Raw genomic sequence first — 22,482 nt, forward strand, 5'->3', positions numbered from 1 at the left:
TTTGACAATTTTGACATATATTAAGTGTATAATCTATGATTTTGACGTTGCGTTGTAGTAGTTTTATTTTCCAACTATAAAGGCAAAGTTATCATACTATACTGCCTAATTTTATAATTTTTTAAGAAAAATGGTTAATGAAATGAAATGAAGTTGATTAATTTGGAACAATAATCAATTGGCATGAAATTAAATGAAATGAAATGAGATGATATGGGACGAAATATAATATCAGTAAAATGGTGGTTATTTACTGAAACTCTTACAGTGGACTCTTTGGAGGATCCCGAGAAGCTACGTCCAGCGGCTTTCGAAAAATCGATTTATTATTGTGGATAAAATCTGCCTGTAGACCAATCTGTTAAATAGTGTGGTCATGTCTTTACGATCAAATGCTATTTTTACGATCGTTAAAATTACATCATGTAGCCGATCATCTACACCAGGTTTGAATCATTGGAACTAAGTTGTTTTTCGAGATATTATTTGACTACTAGGCACTTTGACTAAACATGGCACATTGTTTTTTTTTAACAGAACTCTGCTTATTAATTTTGATGAGAATTAATAATACTGAGCTCGATTTGAGTCCGAAAATCGAGCTTACCAATATTATTGGTTTGATTTATCGAATTAGATCGGCAGAGGAAATTAAACTATTTGCATTCCCGCTAAGGATCTTTATTTCGTAGCAATAATCAGGAAACATACAAACGCTGCAACTCAATCATATGGTGGGGTGGATAGACAATAGACATTTTGATTGAGACTGAACTCAAAAAAGGTATTTATAAATTATTACACTAAACTAAAAGTTTAACGCCATTGAATGTTCTTTTTAATTGACATAGTCTATGGCTTTCCCTTGCCTTTCCTAATAAAGAAAAATTATACCAAAAAAAATCTATGGCTTCTGTTCTAAATTTTGGTATATTTTACTAAACAGATAAGGCGTGACAATTCATTACACTGTAATGTTTAGGTTCATTATCCACTGGTCAGCGTCCTCGCCGTACCCATCGATTGCGACAAAGAACGCGCGTACTACCCCATATACACAGAACCCACTGAGTTTCCCGCCGGATCTGCTCATTGGGTCGCGATTCCGATCCGGTAGTAGATTCAGCGAAGCACTGCTCTTGCTAGGACTAGTATTAGCAATTATCCCAGGTTGAGTCCGTGAGCTCACCTACCGGTCCGCGTGAAGTTGGAATAGGCTACCAACGAATAGGTAGAAAAGAAAAGGTTGTTCTAGCCTTTGAATCGGAAAACATAATCACTGCGCGTCAGAAATAAGCAATTACCAGTTATCCAGCAGTTATTCAACCCTGCGGGCTTATAATAAACTCCGTAACTAATACCTAAATTCCAGTTCTAGATCGCAACTCAGAGAACGGCACTGCCCATTTCTCGTTGAATCTCCTCATATATCCACGTAAAGTGGACGCCATTTTATTCGATGCTCATAATAATTAGATTTTTGTTACAAGTTTCAGGACATTCGTGTGGGTTATTCAGACAAGGTTTTCGAGGGCACAATGTTTTTAATGAAATAATACATTTACAATAGTCTATATCGAGGGGTCAAAGTCTGTTTGGTTTAAGCAACATTTTTGCAACTTTACAGGAGAGCCATTTAAAGTTTCAAATTTGGAAAAGATATTGGAATGGGGTAAACTTAATTGAAGATCAATTAAAAACATCGAACTGTTGTTACTAATACCAAATAAAACGGACCTTTTATTACAAAGATAAATATCGCGTATTTAGCGAAATGTCGCTTAAGCCAAATAGCTTTTCACCCCTCGATATATTTAACGTATACTACACTTTTTAAGATTTATCCACTTTAATTAATCACTAAAAACGTGTATCGGCATTTACGTCCTTATACATTCAAGGAAATGGTCTGGGACATAACTTTTGAGCTTCATTTAGGTACTTATAACATACGTATACATACATACGTATAAATATCATTTAAATCTACAATTTAATTAGCATTCCATTATACAAATATGTTTATTCTGATAAAGTAAAAATAAGAGGTCGGCCACTGAATACACAAGAAATTATTGTTTTATATAATTTGTGTTATTATATTTTACACTTTTTTAATAATCCTGATATATTGTGAAACAGATAATTATATATTTCCTCATAGTCACTTTAATAATTGTTCAATTTGTTTTACTGTAGTGTAACAACAATTAATGTCATCAAAATTAAAACATCTAGAATAATCTTAGAATTTTTACTTAAACTAATTACAGGTATGGAGAACCCGCCATAACCATTAATGCTATTTTGAGATTTGCGTAGAAGGAGAGCGTAGAATATATTTCTTCCACGAAGACTACCCAGTCTTTCTCTATTAATAAAATGTCTGTGAAAATAATAACCAACTGTAAAATTCCTCACCCAACCAGTAAACATATTATTGTACCTATACTTAATTTCTGACTAATCATACGAAAGTTTCATTTAATTTATTTAATACAATTTCTTAAAAAAAAAGATGTTTCTTAATTTTTTTTATTTGCGAGGGCTCTCGGTAACACCGAAGCAAAGAATGTTACTCACATTGATATCTAAAAATATTACTATTACACTATATCGGCAGACGAAAACTCGTGCAGAAGTCAAGCACAACATCTAAAATTAAAACGTAGAACTAATCTGTCTTCATTCTAACGTAATCTATTCTTAATTCAAAGTTAGTCAACGTTTAATATACAGGGTGTAGTGAATCGATCCCGAATGTAACAGTAATGTTTTAAATTTATCTTAACCGGGTATTCAAACAATGATTGATAATAGGAGTATCTTACATCCTATAAGGGCAATATTAATACTCTTAGTAGGTATCGTTTTTGTAATTTTAAATCCCAGCTAATCCCAGCAAAGAACGATCTTGACTGCAGCGCACCCTTTACATTACGTATAACCTACATTCCCTTTCTTACATACCTACTTAAAAGTCTAAAAGGATTAAATTGAGATGACGCTGCTGAAGCCAAAAATCTTTTTAAGGAAAGTTCCAGATGAAAATTCCGAATGTAGTTCAAACTGTAAATTTTCAAGCGAATATTAAAAGAGTGGTCCGGTACAATACTACTTTTTGACTTTGAGCGGGCTTTTTTTTAACTAAAAATGTCACTCTTATCCATTCGCACTCTATATAGTTTCTCTCATCATTATAATTTTTCGGAATAAGTCTTCGAGACCGACCCTTACACCCCGCTTCTACAATTCATACAGGTTACATAATCACAGCCAATAAAGGCACACCGTACTTTTGTACTTTGAAGCAAATACACGACAATAATAATTAACGTTTATCATGTTGGTCGTATTGATAAATAATTCGAATTATTTCGAATAAAAGAAAAAAAGCAAAGGGTTCCAATGTAATAAAGAATTTAAGGGTTCTTACAAATAAGTATATATGTTATATATAAGTAGGTATGTTGTGTTCATGATTTCTTTCTCCCTGTTTTGTTTTGTTGATTTTGTTTGACTGCCGTCACTGAAACGCTTATCGCATTTTTATTGGCATCATCTTGATGGGGATTTATTTTCATTTTTCCTTGTACTATATTCACCATTGATGAATAGGGACTAACCTTGTTTTCCTCGTTTTTCCCATTAACCGTCGACGTTTCAGGTTTTCCATCAGAGTTTTCGGTTTTGAACGAAACATTGTCGTAAGGAGTGCTTTTCATTGATACGTACGACGGCCTGTGCTGTGGCACTGTTGAATTTGGAGGAATTAAGCCATTCTGTTGTTTCTCAAAGCTGCTGTTATGACTAGAAGATAATACTGGACTTTCATTTTGTGTAGCAACATTATTACCTACAATTGTGGGACTATCGAAGGAGCTGCTGTGTGTCGCTTGGATGCTGTTAGATCTAGATGAGTGCGCTAAAGAGTGCAAAGTCGATGAGCTTCCTTTTAAATTTTCCAATTCTTTTGAATAGACTTCTTCGCTCCTTTGAAACCTTTGAGCGTGGCTTGTGATTGGCGACTTGTTTTGTTGTATAGAGGTGGCACTTAGCGATCTACTCGGAGGATTATTCATACCGTATTCGAGAGATGTAGAATGTTTTTGATTATTTTTGTATGCGTTTCTTTTTGCCTTAACTTCCATGGATCCGTAAGCGCTGTCTTTTGTTGAGCTCTGCGATGCGTCATTTTGGCCGTATCGCCTCACGACATCGGTCGGGGCCACGGGCTCAATATGTTGAACGTCGTACGATAGAGGTTTTTTTTCGGGAGCTGAAGGTTTCGCTCCTTCGATGACTTCACCGGTTCTTGGGTTGATATGCTTTTCGGTGTCGTACCGAAGGGTTACTCTGTGAGAATCGTCTATCGGGTAGTTCCTTGGTCTGTGGTCAAGTTCTACATCGCTGTCTTCGTACACGCTAGGCTCATATGCATCTTCCTGTTGAAGAAATAGAGCTTAAAATTAAATAACACGAATATTTTTGTAGTTAAGCAGTAAAATAGAGCCCACCTCTTCATCGGCTTCTTCTATGACACTATTTTGTATCCAGTCTCGTATTCTTTGTTTTTTGGCTTGTCTGTCTACAGTTGTCTCGAGGCCATTGTGCCTAAAATGTTGGAGTAGTATGTTTTTCTCATTCGGGTCGCTGTGAAAGCTGTACATGGATGGACAGAGTTCGTCTATGTCTTCACCGGCTGAAATATGTAAAATATATTATACATTTTTTTTTTTTTTATTTCATTATGATGTTACTGAAGAACGAATAAAATGGTATTTGAAAATGTAAATGTTAATAATAATAATAAAATGGAATTTATAGAACAAAAAGCGGATGAAACAAAAGAAACATCAAAAGAAGAAAGAAATTTTATTCTTTTTTCTCCTATGGAATACTGAAGAGATATCCCAAAGAGGGTTTATGCCAAACAGGCGGCCGGTCGTAAAACTCATGCTTAATTCTTATGCAGTATGACATGGGTATAAGCTGCGCCGACCGCATAATGTGGGATAAGGACAAGAAGAAAAAGAAGAAGATTATACACTTATAATATATATATATAATGACATGTCCTTTCTCCAAACGGAATTTGAGGATAGTACTCAGTTCGGTTTTGCTGACTACCACCAGAGACGGTAACCGCTCACCAACAGACGGCCAAGCCTCCCTTGCTCTCGAATACAAAGATAAAAAAAGCTACTAACCGACTCTGTCTGTGTATCCTTTCGCAAGCCACCGATCATCTAAATATCGATTCAGTTCTAGTAGATTATTAACCCTCTTCTCTTCTCTGGGTTCAACGAACTTTTTAAACATCCTCTGCGCTCTAGAGGAAACCATTTTCCAGAGTTTCGGTTGTTTCTTTAATGGATTCGAACTGTTGTACCAATTGTAATAGCTAAAACGTAAAAGTTTTATAACTGTCATCGGTGCCAAAACGATGCTGAGAATTAAAAGCGAAATTGAGGCATACCTCGTGTAGCGGGGGTCGTCGAAAGCAGCTTTCTGCCAAGGCAGGCAGCCGGTGAGGCAAATAAATAAAACTATACCGAATTGCCAAACATCGTGGGTAATTAATGCTCTGAAAGAAATAAAAGAAATAAACAGGCGCGTGAAAAACGTATAATGCGTCTGAAACCTTGCAAGCTTTATTGCTTTATTACGAAACAATGTGTGCTTTATGAATTACCTCACTAACTATTTGAAGCCGTTTCTAAGTATTTGAAATGTTTATTTATTTATATTAAAATAGATCGATGTTCTATAATATTTCCAAGGCAAATGCTGTATAGACGCCTGAGTATTAGTGTGGACGGACTGTTTCACAAATTTTCTTCATTTTTGTAAAGCAATCAAGAAATTCCAACATAGATGGATGTGTAAATGTTTTTTTGGACGTTCTGCGGCTGGTGATGATGAATCGAAATTCGGTTTCATAACGAATCGTGTAGTGAGATAACAGAGATCTTTTTTGCCCACAGATATTTTTTGCCACGTACCATCCGGCTTTGGAATGAGCTCCCCTCCACGGTATTTCCCGAGCGCTATCACATGTCCTTCTTCAAACGAGGCTTGTGGAGAGTATTAAACGATAGGCAGCGGCTTGGCTCTGACCCTGGCATTGCTGACGTCCATTAGCGACGGTAACCACTTAACACGAGGTGGGCTGTGTGTCCATTCATCTAAGCAATAAAAAAAAAACATTAAGATCGTGCTCCTTACTTCAACCCTCCATAGAGTAATTGTGTCGTTCAGTTTACAGTTTTTTTTATTGCCCTTGTAGGCAAACGAGCATATTGTCGTTGCAAATTTAAAATCTCCTATGTGAAATTTCAGGCCAAAATTATGTTTTCATATATTATGAAAGTTATTTTGAATACCTATACTCAGGAAAAACTCCCATGTGCATATCTCAATATTTCACTTTATTACGCATCAATCTTAATAAATCCTAAATGTCGGTTTGCATTTTATTGTAGATCAAACTATCCTATGTGCCAAAAAAAAAATTACTTAATTTTTTTTCGGGGGAAGTTTTATTAGATTTTCTCGAAAACTACATTTATATACATAGGAGATTTCAAATTAACAACGACGACATGGTCCACCTGACGATAGTGGTTACCGTCGCCCATGGACTTCAGCAATGTCAGGGGCAGAGCCAAGCCGCTGCCTACCGTGAAAGTTGTGCAAAAAAATATCTAACTACCCTCACTCACTTGTAGCTGCTGTCCATTGATAGTTTTAACACTTCCGGCGGGGAATACGGCAACCATTCATTGCGTCTTCTAACCACGGCATTAACCTTCCTCGTTTCTCCGAAATCGCATAGCTTAATTCTAGAAAAATCTGATTTGAATATTAATATGTTATCTAGTTTAACGTCTCTATGAACTAGTTCTCTTTGGTGAATATGGTCTAATGCTGCAGCCAATTGTTTTGCCACCCTCTTTGAATGGATTTCTCCTATACCCGTATCCAACATGTTAGACGTAAGATCACCTGAAATACAATGCTTGATGTTAGATAGGTACTATTATTATAACAGTTCCATAAATAATTTAATATAAAATCTTTAAAAAAAGGACACTGACAAAAACATAATAAAATGTCATCAATTTAGATGAAGTCACTTAAATATGCATTTTTATGTATAATTTAAAATCAATTGATCATTGGTAAAATTCGGTTCGTCTAGAAAAAAGTTCTGAGAGAACACAATCTAATTGAGGACCTCCTCCTTTTATCAAATCGGTTAAAACTATTATTAAATTTAATTCAAATGTATATTTATCAGAGATGAGATGTTATTCTCTGTTTACATCCATCTTTCAATAGCGTCCGGTATTGGAAATATGAGTCTCGTTGATGCTCATTCAAATCGAATGTATCTGGCAAATATCCAATCAGAAGCAGCGAGGTGAATATAGACTCGGATGTAAAGCACCTAATTTTTATATTTATTGTTTCGATAAAGTTCATCATCTATTGTCTTCGAAACAGTTTTTAGTGAATTGTTTAAAACGTGTCTCGTTTTAGCTATATAAGATACTTATTAAGAACAGATAAGATCGGTTACTTTCTCAGCTTTGCTATCGATCATACTCATTGTGAAGGCATGCGTGGCTTGTGTTTCTTAAAAGTGTACAAAACCAAAATAATAAAAATGTTTTTCTTTTTCATTGCTTAGATTCGGTAGAAGAGCTCACAGCCCACCTGGTGTTAAGTGGCTATTAAAGCCCATAGACATCTATAACGTAAATGCGCCACCCACTTTGAGATACAAGTTCTAAGGTCTCAGTATAGTCACAACGGCTGCCCCACCCTTCAAGCCGAAACGCATTACTGCTTCACGGCAGAAATAGGCGGGGTGGTGGTACCTACCCGTGCGGACTCACAAGAGGTCCTACCACCAGTAAAATGGGTTACCGGTGCTATGGGTAATAAGTAGGTATTAGCTGTGAGTACTAATATTTTTGAGCGTTTTCTATGTTATTGTCAACATCCTAAATATTAACTCTGTACTGTAATTATGATTCAAGTTCTTATTGCAGAGATGGGCGAGCTTACGACTCTTCTGTTTATGAATTTGATTCGTCTCCAAAAGTCATGTGACGTCATTCATCCTGAGACATGACGTAGGATCAATTGTTTTTTTATGGATTATATACCCACCCCGAGTAATGACTTCTAAATTTCATCTTTATAGTACAACGGCTGCCTCACCCTTGAAACAGAAACGCTTCAGAAATAGCAGGGTGGTAGTACCTACCAGGGCGGGCTCATAAAATGCTCTACTATTGGTAATTACATACAACATAGTCCTAACAGAAGTCCTCCGTAAAAGTCAGGACCCTCAGCACTGAAGAACACGACGCACGGAGGGAGGGACTAGTAATTAATATTGTTAAAAGGTATTGTGCCCCGGGCGTGGGTTGCGATCGCTACGCCACTGTATACATTCAAGAGCTGTACCACGCCTTAAACAGAGACCAGCTCAGTGAATCTAGTATGACCTCTCGAGGTCACTAGAATAGGTAGGAAAAAATAATAATTAATCAGAGACTAGGCTAAGAAATATTCTCTAAAATGTAAATTACAATGTCGCCAGAAACAAAATAAACAAAATATAAAATAACAGTGTTTTTCTTACCTAGTGGCGCATATTCTTGGCAAAACACATAAAAACCAGCTGTTTCGAAAGCCACATCAAATGTCGTCACAATATTCCGGTGCGCACCTAAGTGGAGGCTGTAATGGAACTCTCTGTAAAAGTCCCGTATAGAGACATAGGGTTTAGGCAACGCTTTCAGCACAATTTCAGTGTCTGATGCTTTGTGTTCAACAAGAAGAATCTTTCCAAACCATCCCTCACCAACGATTTGTAATATATCGAATTCTTCAACCAAACTCACCTAGAAACAAAAAGTTTATGATAATGCTGTGATTTAAACCGATTTTATGGTCTTAAGTGACATTTATAATTTTTATACTATAATTTGCAATGTTTGGTCGCAGAAAAACCGAGTTAATATTCTTAAAAAAAATTAACTGCAAATCGCGCTATCACCTACTGTCTTAATTCGTATCTTTATCAAAAACGATTACCTGTTTAAGAAATTTTTTTTAATTTTTTTTATTTATAACTTCTTATACTAGAAAGTATAAAGGCGGACTTAATGCCATAGGCATTCGCTAACAGTCTACCTTAGGGGAGTGCAGAGATGAAGCTTGGTAGGTGTAGTGTGAAGGTGATATTACTTAAACATATGTGTATATATAACATACATAATATTTATAGATACAAATTAAATTAATCTTACTTTTTCCAGTTCAAATTCTCTAATTTTGTGAATGGAGCCGGTCAAGGCTCGTCTCGTCCCATTGTTCATCTTTAGCGTACACTTCGAATCATTCTACAGGTTCTGAAACCAAAACATTTGTTTTGAATCGTTTCGCCCCACTGACCAGAATTTGAGGTGTATTTTGAATAGTAAATCGACACAGTGATGTCGAATCGAACGCATCGTCCCCATTACTCGCGAAAGCGTTGACTGTATGATCTTGGATCGGTGCCAGGATTTGATGTCTACTCCAGATCCAGACGGCATGCGTGATGTCATCAGATGACGTAGGCTACGGTCTCTGAGATTTGTTACAATGCGTTTCCCTTGTGGTGAAGTGAAATAAAACGAGTCAACGACTTTCAGACGTGTTCCCACCTTTTGTGCCGATTATATTTAGCACCGGCTTCCGTTAATTTGTTGATTGGCAATGTCTTGATGAATAACTACTTAAAACGACTGCTTAAAACATTGTTAAGAATTAATTCGAGCGCCATAATACAATAAAGCATTGTTGAATTACTTAGAGCAAATTTTATGACGAGCGTGTTTAAATTTGTGGTTATATTATTTGGTATTACCGCCACGACGCGATTATAATCCATTTTAATATGTTACATTTATGGCTGAAGTGATATTATGCGATGAATCATATTATCGTGCTGTCTAATTATTATATAAGAGCATTTGCGATCTCGGAACAAAGTCTATGAATGACAATTTATCGATTCGCTATTGATTCGATATTTTTTGTGACGAGTGCTTCCAAGACGTTTTTCAGAATCTGAAAGCTGAATGATTTACTGTGCAATGTTCTGTGTGCTTAGTGTCAGTTTCTTAACGTTCTCGATAGTGTAAAAGTTAGCTCATATTTGTATAGAATGGGATCGTTTGCCTATGTTTGCCGCTAGGGGCGCTGTTCCAACTGCATACAAAATTGGGTTAACTTTTACGCTATCGAGGACATTAAAAAGCTCACACTAAGCACACTGATCGTTACTGGAATGTTTTATTTATTTATTTACAGCTATAAGTGGTAACCAAAGCTTATAGGCATCAAAAGGTGCAGTGTCGCCATTTATCCTAAGGCTCGTGGTTAAAGTATTAGTGGTATTGCCATCTTTAAAATTTAAATGTATGACCACTTGGCAGCAGAAATGGGCAAGATGGTCCTGCTTCTCCGTGCGGGTTTATAACACGGTCTACAACCAGTAAATTACAATTTTGCGTCGATACAATTCTTTTGAGCGAATACACCACTACCGCACCACCCGTTCACCTAACCCTTTAACTCGGGATGAGTCGTTACGATTGCTCACACCATTTTCCACAGAAAGGTGACAACTTTTACTTCAGATGATGACCACGGCCACCCTGCCAAGAGTGCAGACGACAAAGAATATTAACTTTCAAAACAACGTTCCAGTATCGTCAAAGCGATTTTATAACCAAAACATATTGTCTGGGAACATTTCTGTGGTTCGAAAGCGTAAAAAAGATACTGTGTTGGGTACCTTTTAAAAATTTGGGGTTTGAGATCCCAAAAATAATATAACATCGAATCTCGTATTCCCACTAGATTCGAATTTAACCATGGGCCGTTAATTCTAGCTACATCATTGTGGGCTCTTTGGCACGTTTTGTTTTGTTTTTTTATTTATTTTTTTATTGCCTAGGTTAGCACGCTCTCAGTCTATATGGTTTTAAGCGGTAACTGGAATCCGTAGACATTACAATGTGATTACTGGTAGCTGATGCTAAGTAGGTATATAGTCTAAATAATCTTTATTACATGAATAGGGAGGATGTTGGTAACATATTCTTCAATGAATTGACATACTTATTTTCCGTTTTTATATTACATAACACTAAACGGTCTTCCGAAACGGTAGATTTTTTTTTATTGTTTACATGGGTGGACGAAGCTCACAGCCCACCTGGTGTCAAGTGGTTACTGGTGCCCATAGACATCTACAACGTAAATGCGCCACCCACCTTCAGACATAAGTTCTAAGGTCTCAGGTATATTTACAACGGCTGCCCCACCCTTCAAACCGAAACGCATTACTGCTAATCTGAATGCAATGTACTCGAAATCAGCTGATACCTAGGTGGCTAGAGAACCAACGAAATTATGAAGCTGTCTCACTTACAAGACTTCTCGACTGACCAAATCAAAAAAAAATCATTGTATATTGAAAAAGTACATTAAAATCTTTTGGACCATTCATTATCAGATTTTAGTTTTTTAATTTATTTAGGTTTCATTCAAGTTTATAATATAGTAGCTTTTTATTCATACGGAAACTAATTTTGATTAAGTGATATTGTGATTGGACAGATGATTTTTGTTCAGCTCATTAGTCCTGTGGTTAGTACCCTTTTACGTTTAGTCATTATCTGTCAATGTCTTAGTAAGGAGCCGGTGATTTTAGATAGATGGGCTTTGAGAGCTCTTTCTGTTAGATCTTTATTGTTAATAATGAAAACCTTAGTCATATTTTTTTTATTGCTTTTGTAGGCAGAAGACTTTTTGGCCCAATGGATGGTGAGTGGTTACCGGCGCTTATGACGTCAGTAATGCCAGGAGCAGAGCCAAGCCGCTGCCTATATCATCTGCTAAGTTTCTATATTCATCGGACCCGAATAATGTATCTTACGCTATCAGTCCTTCGAACAGTTCGTGTCATTGCTGTCAACCAATTAATGAAAACTTGTGACGCAGTATTTAACACCTCTGACTGCTGACGCTGTTGTGGGTTCGATTCTTACGGACAAACATTCTGATGACAGCTCTACTTGATCTTTTGTCTGGGTGTTTAATGTCTACATATGTATATTTTAAACTGTATATAAGTATATATATATATATATCAATTTTTGCTTTTCACAATACAGATAATCCTAGATTAGGGCAAGATAACTGTGTGTATTTTTCTCCGTTTTTTAATGATTTTATTTAAGTGTTCCATCTAAGTATTCTATCTAAGTTAAAAGTACTTTGTACGACAACACTAAAAACTAAACATAGTGGTGTCGGTCCCGTCCGAAACCTGCGAGTTCACGCGCGAGAGGCACTCCTGCTGCCGTGGTGACAACGAGGGTGTCAAAGGTCATAAAAAATTATGAATTAAATCATTAAAAAAAACTTATTCTGGTCGTGATTTTATTGTTAACACAATAATTTATTATAAAAGCAAAATTGTGTCTTTACTCTTATCAATCACACTTTTCTCCTTAACGGTTTTTGAAATGTTGATCTTCCTACTGTTTTACGCAGCAGAAGAATTTATACTGTTTTCAGTTTGTAGATTTCTCATGTAGCTAATCGTGAGCTTCAGACGCTTCATACACTAAAATTTATTTAAATATCAAGTAAATTAAACAAGCTTAACTAAAAGAATTAAATTTTTAAGGAAAATCGTTTAGTGTAATTGTGGAATATTGCAAAACCAATTACCAGGTACGAAGGGCAATCCACAAACAAATAATCACAATGCACTACTTATTGGGATTTTAGCCGATCACAAATCACATAAGATTAAATCCACACATTCATTCCAGATATTGTGCACAATTCAAAATTCACGGCGGGTTCGGGTTTCCATTCGACGCTGTAAGGCACTCGGTCGAGGTTTTGTGAGTATTTTGGATGGGACGAGCTGGATGGCCAGCATCGATCTCTCGACTGGTGGCGCGCACGCAACGACACCCGGCCAGCTATTTTTGTGCTAGTTAGTGCACACAAAAATCAATGTGTGACGGAAATGTTACGATCAACGACCTGGCTAGTGCGCGAACGCTTAATGCATTGTGATGTGAGGAATTTACAAATAATCATCTATATTTTATATTAATTAATACGTGAAGCAAAAACTTTGTATCCCTTTCTACGAAAATTGCGCGGACGGAGCAGTATGAAATTGCCCACACTTATAGAGAATATAGAGTAGAAGTGCAGAATGCTCATATTTTTCTAAAACTATGCATATTAAATACAATAAATCAATAAAAAAACATTAAACACACTACCATGTATTTGTCACACACACGCATGCATACTGTTTGTACATTGTCAAACTTTTCTTATTGCTTGATTATATTAAATATGTGAAGTGAATATATTAAATATGTTTTGTCTTTTGCCTAAAGTGTAGTCTTGGCGAAATCTGTGATTATATAATTTGACTATAGAATCATAATAATGTTCAAACTTATAATTTCAATTAATTATAATTTCGACTATTGCGGGACCACTAGTAACTATGTAATACAAATTGTTTTCTATATCGAAAACTTTATCAAATGTGAATGCATTAGATTTTTCTGGGCGTTTGCGCATGCTAAAACCGCATTGGTCGTATCATATCGTACACGGTTGAATTAAGATTGGCTAGCAGCTAGCATGGTATTGTAACCATCGATATATTTGTAACAATTAAAACAGTTCACAAATGAAATATCGCATAAGATATATCTGATACCGTGGACTGAAGAAGAACATTAAGAAACAATTTACAATGGGTCTCGTTTAGATTATAGGCTATCTGGTTGCAATTTAGACTCATGGTTCAATTTGTGCGATAATCACCCTGTCGTGTCAACGCACTGCGGTAACCTTAGCAGTTGTGACATCTTCTATTCTTTTTTGTTAAAAAAACACGTTTTTGAAAAATCCCATAGTTTTATGTAAAATTGGCCGAAAAAAGGTACTGTTTTTTGTTATCAAAAGCATTATTTAATCGCTCTCTCAAATGAGAGACTTGGATACCTATTCTATATAGTGCCGTTTTAAAATGTTTAATCTTTAAGATCTACTAAGTTACGGATAATATGGAGAAATACGGAAAACGAAATCTTGTTGGTATATTTTAGGAAAGGCGATGCAAGTATGTGCGTCTTAAGAACCACTCCGGGGGCCAGTGAAAAGGATCAGACACGCTTAAGATGATAATCAAAGAAACTCAACGGATGTCGTTGATTTTAGCAGCTTATTCGAGTTTCAGTTTTAGAAATAGTTTAATATATTGGGCATAATACGTCGATGTTTCATAGTAAGTACAGAATATTTTTTTGAAAATGAACACAGTGTCAAACATTTTGGATATGTTTTTTAATCCACCACCCTTATACGCAAAGAAGATATACGTGATTTCTGAATTAATAAAAAAAATAGGCAAGAAATGAAATAAAAACGCGACTAAATTATAGATATTAATTAAATAGTGAATAAGACATGATAAAAAAATTAAGGTACAGTCGGTATTTTTTTGTTTCGTTCAATAGTTTATTTTATTTGAAATTCTTTACCTATTTGGTTATAAATAAAAGAAAATAGGTCTATGTTCTATATTATAAAATACAATGAGCAGCATTATAATTATTTTATTGTTATTTCGCGGATACCTACTTGAAATAAAATGTAGCTATAGCATTTGCCACTGAGACGAATCTAATCATACCTAGGAAGTTCTTTTTTATTGTATAAGAAGGTTAACGACCTTCCGGCCTTGGTATAGTCATAACTAATACCGCCACCGACCTTGAGATTTGAGGTCGGAGTCTCAATCGTGATGTCACAGCTTTCAAACTGGAAAGCTAACTTCACCGCCACCATTTTTAAAAAACATATACCTACTTAGATACTTTATAATTTTAGAACGAAGACAATTTACCTAAATGCATCTGATTTGTGTTCAAATCCATCAAGAAATTTAGGCCGCAGAGTATGCCAAATAATAAGGTATAAATGTACATATGCATGCTTGAAAACATTACTCTTCGCTAACAGTCGGGTGCAAAATGACTTGAGACATTTTGTTCGATTCGGTATTTCATAATTTAAGATTGCCTATATCATCAATTGAAATATACCTACATAAAATAAAAGATACTTTTTGTTCCTTAGGAAAAAGGTACTTACATATCTACTATAGTAGAATTATTTTGTCCGTGCAGTTTGGGTCATAAAACATAGCCCGGCTAGGGCGGTGAGCATGTTGCGCGGGCGCATCGCCATTATCGATAAAAATAAATGAGTCATCGAAGGCAGGTACACGGCGGCGGGGTGGTATACGAAGGGTGGTGCGACATTATTATGTTAAGAGTCATTTGTACTTACCTGCAAATTATAGTACATTATGTCGAAGATAAATGTGTTTTTATGCATTCGTTCTCTGAATTTCTTTAGTGACACAATGGCTACTCCTTTGTTGTATCAAAACGGCAGAATTTATTCAAAATAATATTTGCACGTGTTGTTATCAACAATGTGTTAAAATTTTTCACTGAAATAAGAATAGGTACCGAAAAGTTAGAAAGTGTTAATTTCTGCCATTCTCGTTAACTAGCTGCGGCGATATGTGGTGTAAGTGTTCGATTAGTGATTTTTTCTTTCATTTTTTATCACAAACCCACAAAATGACAAAAATTAAATACACTATCGATAACGCTTATCGACAACAATAATGCGCATCACTGTGCCCGTCCATAAGGCTCGTGAGTGGAAGAGAGAGCGAAATACTCGCTTTACCGCTCCGATTTTTTACTACCCAAACTGCACGGACAAAATAATTCTACTATAGTGTAATAATTTTTAAAATGGTTTCGGTATTAGGTGCTAGACTTTAGATAAGTTTAAATACCAGTATAAAGTGTAATAAATAATAAATAACACAAAAACCTTTTATTAACCTTTTATTACACTAACACTGCAAGTTCATTGTGGATTGTACAAAAACAGTAATTATTTGAATTATTAATTACGGGAGCTGGTATAACTCAAGAAGTTGACCTTGAGAGATAACGGTGATTACTTTTTTGGTAGACACCTGTTTTCTTGCGAGTTGCCTAATTTTATAAACGAAATTTCTACAAATGTCATTAGAATTTGCGAAAAGGAAAATAGAACAAAAGTGCAGAGCATCTCGAGTTAATTTTTGGCGGGAATATATTTTTATTTATTTATATTCTGGTAACGAGACCTTTAAGCCAAGTATTATAAATGTTTTCATAAATTAACCTCTTGTACTATATTTTGAAAAACGATATGAAATGAAATGAGATGAAGTTGATTATTTTGAGACTTTAATCAATTGGGATAAAATTAGTTGTAACCAGGACGAAATAAAGTATTTAATTTTTATTATATTTACTTAATAGTTATTTACTGAGACTTTTTCAAGGGTTTCTTGGAAGAACCCAAGATTTTTTGTTTTTATTTTTCTACCTATTTGTTGGTAGCCTATGAGGCTGCTCTGAGAGAGAGTGAGAAACTCAGTGGGCTGTGTAAACTCGAGAAGGACCGTCCGTCCGCTTTGTTACATTTCCACATATTTATGCCCTTTCACACAATGACATGCTAAATGTTGGACGGTTAAATTGAATGGGGATTGGGTTCTGCAGGTGAGGGACTATTTTAAAACACTGCTTAATGGTTAATATATTATTATATTACAAACACTTTGTACATATTACATCATTACTATATTTTATTTTTATAAAACCCTAAGATGTTGCACTGTCCTTGTCTAGATGAGAGGTTCTAGTCATCACTAAAGAGAAGACAATCATCTGTTTTAAAAATTTTAATAAACATTCCAATATTCGAAAACTGTTACTTCACATGTGCCAAGTGTTGCCTGCCATTACTTACATGTCCAAACTTTAGCACTAAATATTTACTAAGCCACCATTATTACCCATTAAAACCCTAATACTAAAATGACAAAATAAAACAACTCCCACAACTTCGCTCTTCGCGTTCCTGCCAAAAACACCGATGGGAATATAATAATAGTTAAGTAAATAGTTTACTTTTTAAAATAAACAATTCACTTAACTTGTCTTCATTTTCGTTACATTTCTTTTAATATTATTACTTTATTGTTTTAAGGCTTAAACGTGTATTAATGGTGATTTATTGGTTTATTCGAATCTGTGGAAGTTCACAATTGTGAGAACATCCAACAAAATCGTTGTGATTTTGGGAGCCCTTCCCTAATTTTTGAATTCTTAGTGAATTCCCATCATTTTACAGAAAAGTTTTTTACTTTATTTTATCCAATATAAATAGTGTTTTCTTATTTCACCTAATTTTATTTTATTTCATTTCCAAAATCAGTTCAATATCACTTAACATTTAATAGACATTCGGCCTTAATTATAAAAGCTTTGGATGTATAGTTATTGCACTCTTTGCCTGCCCAACGGACGAATCAAAATTAAAAAAAAATCAATGTGACAAATAGCAGCAGTTTTGTTTTTAGCATTTTGTGTTTATAGTTTTGGTTCATTTCATGTAGTCTTTTTTGGGAAAAAATGAATAAGTTTTGACTTATTTTACTAGGTGTGCATCAGAACCTCAGCATATTCTGGGAAAATGACATATGGGTATGTTTTTGAAAATCATTCGTAATAACATTTTTAGGTTATATTCTTGTATCTATGTATAAAACTAATATTCACTGTTGATAATTATAATGAATATGTTCATATTTGTTTTCGTATCATTTTAGAACGATTAGTAATGAATTCCCTGTTTAATATTAAGCTACAGTTCTATCTAAATACGTTTGTTATGAACATCAGCTGGCATTGGTGTTTTGGTTACCATGGTAACGCAAATCTTTGAGGGTTATAATATTATTGTATTGCTGTTTTTTTAATTGCCTTTGCACATAGGCGAAACTACTTCCTGATACCAAGTGGTTAGGGTTGCGCATAATTATCACTAATGGCAGGGATACGGTCAATCGCTCTCTTACAGCAGATTTTAAGAAACGTGTACCAAAAATATAATAATAGTGATCAATTAGTTGGATGATATATAATAATATATTGAATTAATGTGCGAATTGTTTCATTCCCATACTACCCAAAACATTGAATAGGTGTAAGTTGTAATAGTGTGATTAGTGATTTATATATTTAGAATTGTTATATTATTGAAAGCCCATGTTATTTCATGTGATTTTAATTAAATGTAATATTGCTATTTTTGATGAGTAATCAATTATTTATTCGAGTATAAATACTTAAAAAGTAGGAAATTGAATTTTTAAAGGGCTTAAACCCCAAGATCTAAAATCACATTCATATCATAATGTTGTTGACTTGTGCAGGTGACTAATACTGTGAACAGTCTACGGCTTGTTGTTTTAATTTAGTTATTATTATATCCTTTGTCATTTGTAAAACATGTTAGGAATGGAATGACACAATGGGATTGATAATATCCTATCATAACAGACCAGTGTTCAGTATATTAAGAATACGTAAACTGAGTCATACTGGTTAATATAATATTTTTTTATATAATATTGAGGGGTGAAAGGCTATTTGGTTTAAGCGACATTTCCCTTAATACACATCATTTTTATATTCATGTATTAGTATTAATAATTCGATGTTTTTAATTGGACTTCGATTAAGTTTACCCTATTCAAATAGCTGAAAAAGTTGTTTTTGTTATGATTTTTTATTCAAAATTTTAAATGGTTTTCCTCTAGAGTTGCAAAAATGTCGATTAAACCAAATATGTAGCTTTTCACCCCTTGATATACTTAATTAATATAATGTCTGAATGAACTATTGTCAAAGGAAAGGTTTAATGATAATTGTAGCTTGTTGATGTGTCTGCACCAATCTGCACCAATTTTATATTTTTATCATGTTTTATTGATTTAATGTTGTAAAATAATTGAGCTTATGGTTATGTATTTTATGTAGAAATATATGTATATTCCGTGTAGATTTGTGTATGTACATTCAATGTATTTATGGATTGCAACATTATTAACCTTGGGATGACTCGAAAACTAAAGTTTGCTAATGTACCAAAATTCATGTTCATTCATTCATGAACAAAAAAGAAGTACGCTGTGTGTGTGTGTGTGTGTGTAGCTTTGAGTAATTATTTAATATATAATATAATTTAGTTATTTATATTTATTAATTTATTCAGACATACGTTGATTGCAACCCACACCGTGCATAATTATTAAATTCGTGTTACTTTCTGCTTATTTCTGAAAGACTTGATCATTTGTTCTGGTTTGCTGATGGCTGGGATAAACGTTGGGCATTAAAATGGAGACCTCATATTTCAAAGTGAGTGATGATGTTCAATTTCTGTGTACTTAGTGCGAGTTTTATAACTTTCTCGATAGCGTAAAAGTTAGTTCATATTTGTATGGAATTGGATCGTTTGCCTACGTTTGTCGCTAGAGGCGCTGTTCCAACTGCATACAAAATTGGGTTAACTTTTACGCTATCGAGAACGTTAAAAAACTCGCACTAAGCACACTGATAACTATGGGCTCTACTAGTTACGTAACAACAGACAGGCAGTGGGCTAGTCTAATAAAAAAAGTTGTGTTGAAAAACTTGTCTACAGGTCGGAAATTTTCCAATGAATGGTGTTTGATTTTTCGGAGAAAAGCATATGGTAAAGCAACAATTTTAAAATATAGTTTCATAATTGCTTCACTAATGTTAATGTAGAGAAACCCTTCGGAATAGATTTTGTTTTTCTGGATCAAAGGCATTGGTGAAAAGGTTTATGTAATTTTCTATTTCACTGACAATGCTTATACTCCTTTTATGATTAATGAGTTGCATAAGATCAATAACTTGAGCAGTTAAAACTTTTTTGGGCATTAAAGGATCGCGGACACACTTCACACAAAAATAAAATGTATGTACGTAAGATAGTTCCCAGATATTTGATCTTTCTGGCCCTGGGTATTTATTTGTTGAAGCCATTGATCGATGGGGAGGTTAGGTTTCTTCGCTCGATGTGGAAGGACATTCGTTACGAGCATGGCAGTACTTTTTGTATCACTCACTTCGATGCCCTATTAGCTCGAATGGTGCGGCTTGTTCCTAGTTGGGAATAAAGAGGGCTGAGTTATCGACTAAGAGGACTGGGGATACTTAGGGGGTATAGGAGCGAGTTTCTAAGACCCGATACCGAAGTGAGTGGTTCACAAAGTAGTCAACGTTGTAGAATTTTTACAAGAGAAGAAAATGATGGGATGGCAAAGCAAAGTTGGCGTCCAAAATGCTGGGAGTCGTCAACAGAGCGAAGCGGTACTTCACGCCTGGACAAAGACTTTTGCTCTATAAAGCACAAGTCCGGCCTCGCGTGGAGTACTGCTCCCATCTCTGGGCCGGGGCTCCCAAATACCAGCTTCTTCCATTTGACTCCATACAGAAGAGAGCCGTTCGGATTGTCGATAATCCCATTCTCACGGATTGTTTGGAACCTTTGGGTCTGCGGAGGGACTTCGGTTCCCTTTGTATTTTGTACCGCATGTTTCATGGGGAGTGCTTTGAGGAATTGTTCGAGATGATACCAACTCTCTCTCGTTTTTACCATCTCGTCGTCTCGTTTTTACCATCGCACCGCCCGCCACCGGAGTAGAGTTCATCCATACTACCTGGAGCCACTGCGGTCATCCACAGTGCGTTTCCAGAGGTCTTTTTTGCCACGTACTATCCGGCTATTGAATGAGCTCCCCTCCACGGTGTTTCCTGAGCGCTATGACACGTCCTTCTTCAAACGAGGCTTGTGGAGAGTATTATGCGGTAGGCAGCGGCTTGGCTCTGCTCCTGGCATTGCTGAAGTCCATGGGTGACGGTAACCACTTACCATCAGGTGGGCCGTACGCTCGTCTGCCTACACAGGCAATAAAAAACAAAAAAAAAACAACTGTTTTGTCCTTATCTATTTTATGAATCGATTATTATTATACCTGATTCTTGTCTGATGACGTTTAACTATTTAGGAAAGGCAAATCAAATCTCGCTTAAGAAGGCAGGACCACAGAAGTTGCGAAGTATGTTAATTCTGCCAGCAGTAACATTAGGTGGTGATCACGGCCGCTGTCAGGCGGACTTAAGAAATCACCCATAGATATCCAAAGGTGAATGCCCTCACTATCTTGAGACAAGCATTCATAGTCATAATTTTATTGTATAAATCCGTCCCCACTCTTCAAATCAAAATGTTTGACTGTCACGAATGCGTGTATTAAAGCATGCACTTTTGAATGTCTCATCTTTATTGAATGTGAAGTAGAAAATTCGCGTTTTAATATGATTATCTTACTCATATTAGAACGCAAATTTCTGCTTCACATATGTTACCGTTGAAATAATTATAATTTATCAAATGGCCATTTCTTCATAATTAATTTCATGTTCAAAACTAAGGTATAATTGGTGCAAAAAAAACGTTATCTAATATTTATTTTTTTATTACTTAGATGGGTAGACGAGCTCACAGCCCACCTGGTGTTAAATGATTACTAGAGCCCAATAACGTCACCTTGGGATATGAGTTCTAAGTTCTCAGTATAATTACAACGGCTGCCCCACCCTTCAAACCGAAACGCATTACTGCTTCACGGCAGAAATAGACAGGGCGGTAGTACTTACCCATGCGGACTCACGCGAGGTCCTACCACCAGTAATTACGCAAATTATAATTTTGCGGGTTTGATTTTTATTAAACGATGTTATTCCTTCACCGCGGAAGTCAATCGTGAACATTTCTTATATACGTATTTCATTAGTAAAAATTGTACCCGCCTGTGGGATTCGAACATCGATGCATCGCTAGATACGAATGCACCGGGACGACTTATCCTCTAGGCCACGACAACTCGAAAGAAATATCTGTGGAAGCGCGTCCACTGTAGTAATAAAACGTATTCATTGCAACCAATTTGCGAGCAAGCAATAAACTCTAAACTTTAAACGCTCATAAAAAGGCATCCTATCGCTGTTTTATCCTTAAATCGCGTATTTATAACCTTCGTATTAGCAAATGTTGTTCGACCGGAAAAGCGTTCCGTTTTTATAGGACGAGCGACTTCCTTTTTATTAAGACTAGGGTCTAGACTAGTCTAGACCATCAGTTGGCATCTGAAAATAGGTAGAAGCCGATTAAAATAATAAAAAAATGCAGTGCCTCTTTTTTGTTTGTTAAGCTAAGTTCAGTAAGTCTCGTAATACTGTTTCTTGATATTTGTAATAAAAGTGCATAATTAATATTTTCACGCGCCTGAGCCCTTAGAAACTTTAATTAGAAACCTAAATTTAGATCTTCATAGTATATATGAAGACT

General features: G+C 35.4%; 2 protein-coding genes across 3 annotated transcripts in view; one reads left to right on the forward strand and one right to left on the reverse strand.

Moving 5' to 3' along the window:
* Positions 1 to 1,524: 1,524 nt before the first annotated feature.
* On the reverse strand, positions 1,525 to 13,058 carry LOC114241416 (uncharacterized). 2 transcript variants are annotated; one of them, XM_028172249.2, is made up of 9 exons: positions 12,811 to 13,057; positions 9,330 to 9,431; positions 8,660 to 8,921; positions 6,726 to 7,008; positions 5,480 to 5,587; positions 5,211 to 5,404; positions 4,518 to 4,702; positions 3,627 to 4,445; positions 1,525 to 2,386 (listed from the first exon to the last, which is right to left on the reverse strand). In XM_028172249.2, exons 2-9 carry the CDS (start codon positions 9,396 to 9,398, stop codon positions 2,375 to 2,377), a joined length of 1,932 nt encoding a protein of 643 aa, XP_028028050.2. In that variant the 5' UTR covers positions 9,399 to 9,431; positions 12,811 to 13,057; the 3' UTR covers positions 1,525 to 2,374. The 2 variants fall into 2 exon arrangements, with proteins under 2 accessions (XP_028028050.2, XP_028028048.2); XM_028172247.2 differs by having other exon boundaries at positions 1,525 to 4,445; positions 12,811 to 13,058.
* A 4,527-nt stretch (positions 13,059 to 17,585) lies between these two features.
* Ntan1 (N-terminal amidohydrolase 1) overlaps positions 17,586 to 22,482 on the forward strand; it is a 121,256-nt gene continuing 116,359 nt past the window's right edge. The window contains exon 1 of the mRNA XM_089731093.1: positions 17,586 to 17,741. The gene's annotated coding sequence lies outside the window, so the exon portion shown is untranslated. The remainder of the gene's footprint in view (positions 17,742 to 22,482) is intronic.

Source organism: Bombyx mandarina, chromosome 11 (assembly GCF_030267445.1).
Source record: "Bombyx mandarina strain Sakado chromosome 11, ASM3026744v2".
NCBI classification, from domain to species: domain Eukaryota; kingdom Metazoa; phylum Arthropoda; class Insecta; order Lepidoptera; family Bombycidae; genus Bombyx; species Bombyx mandarina.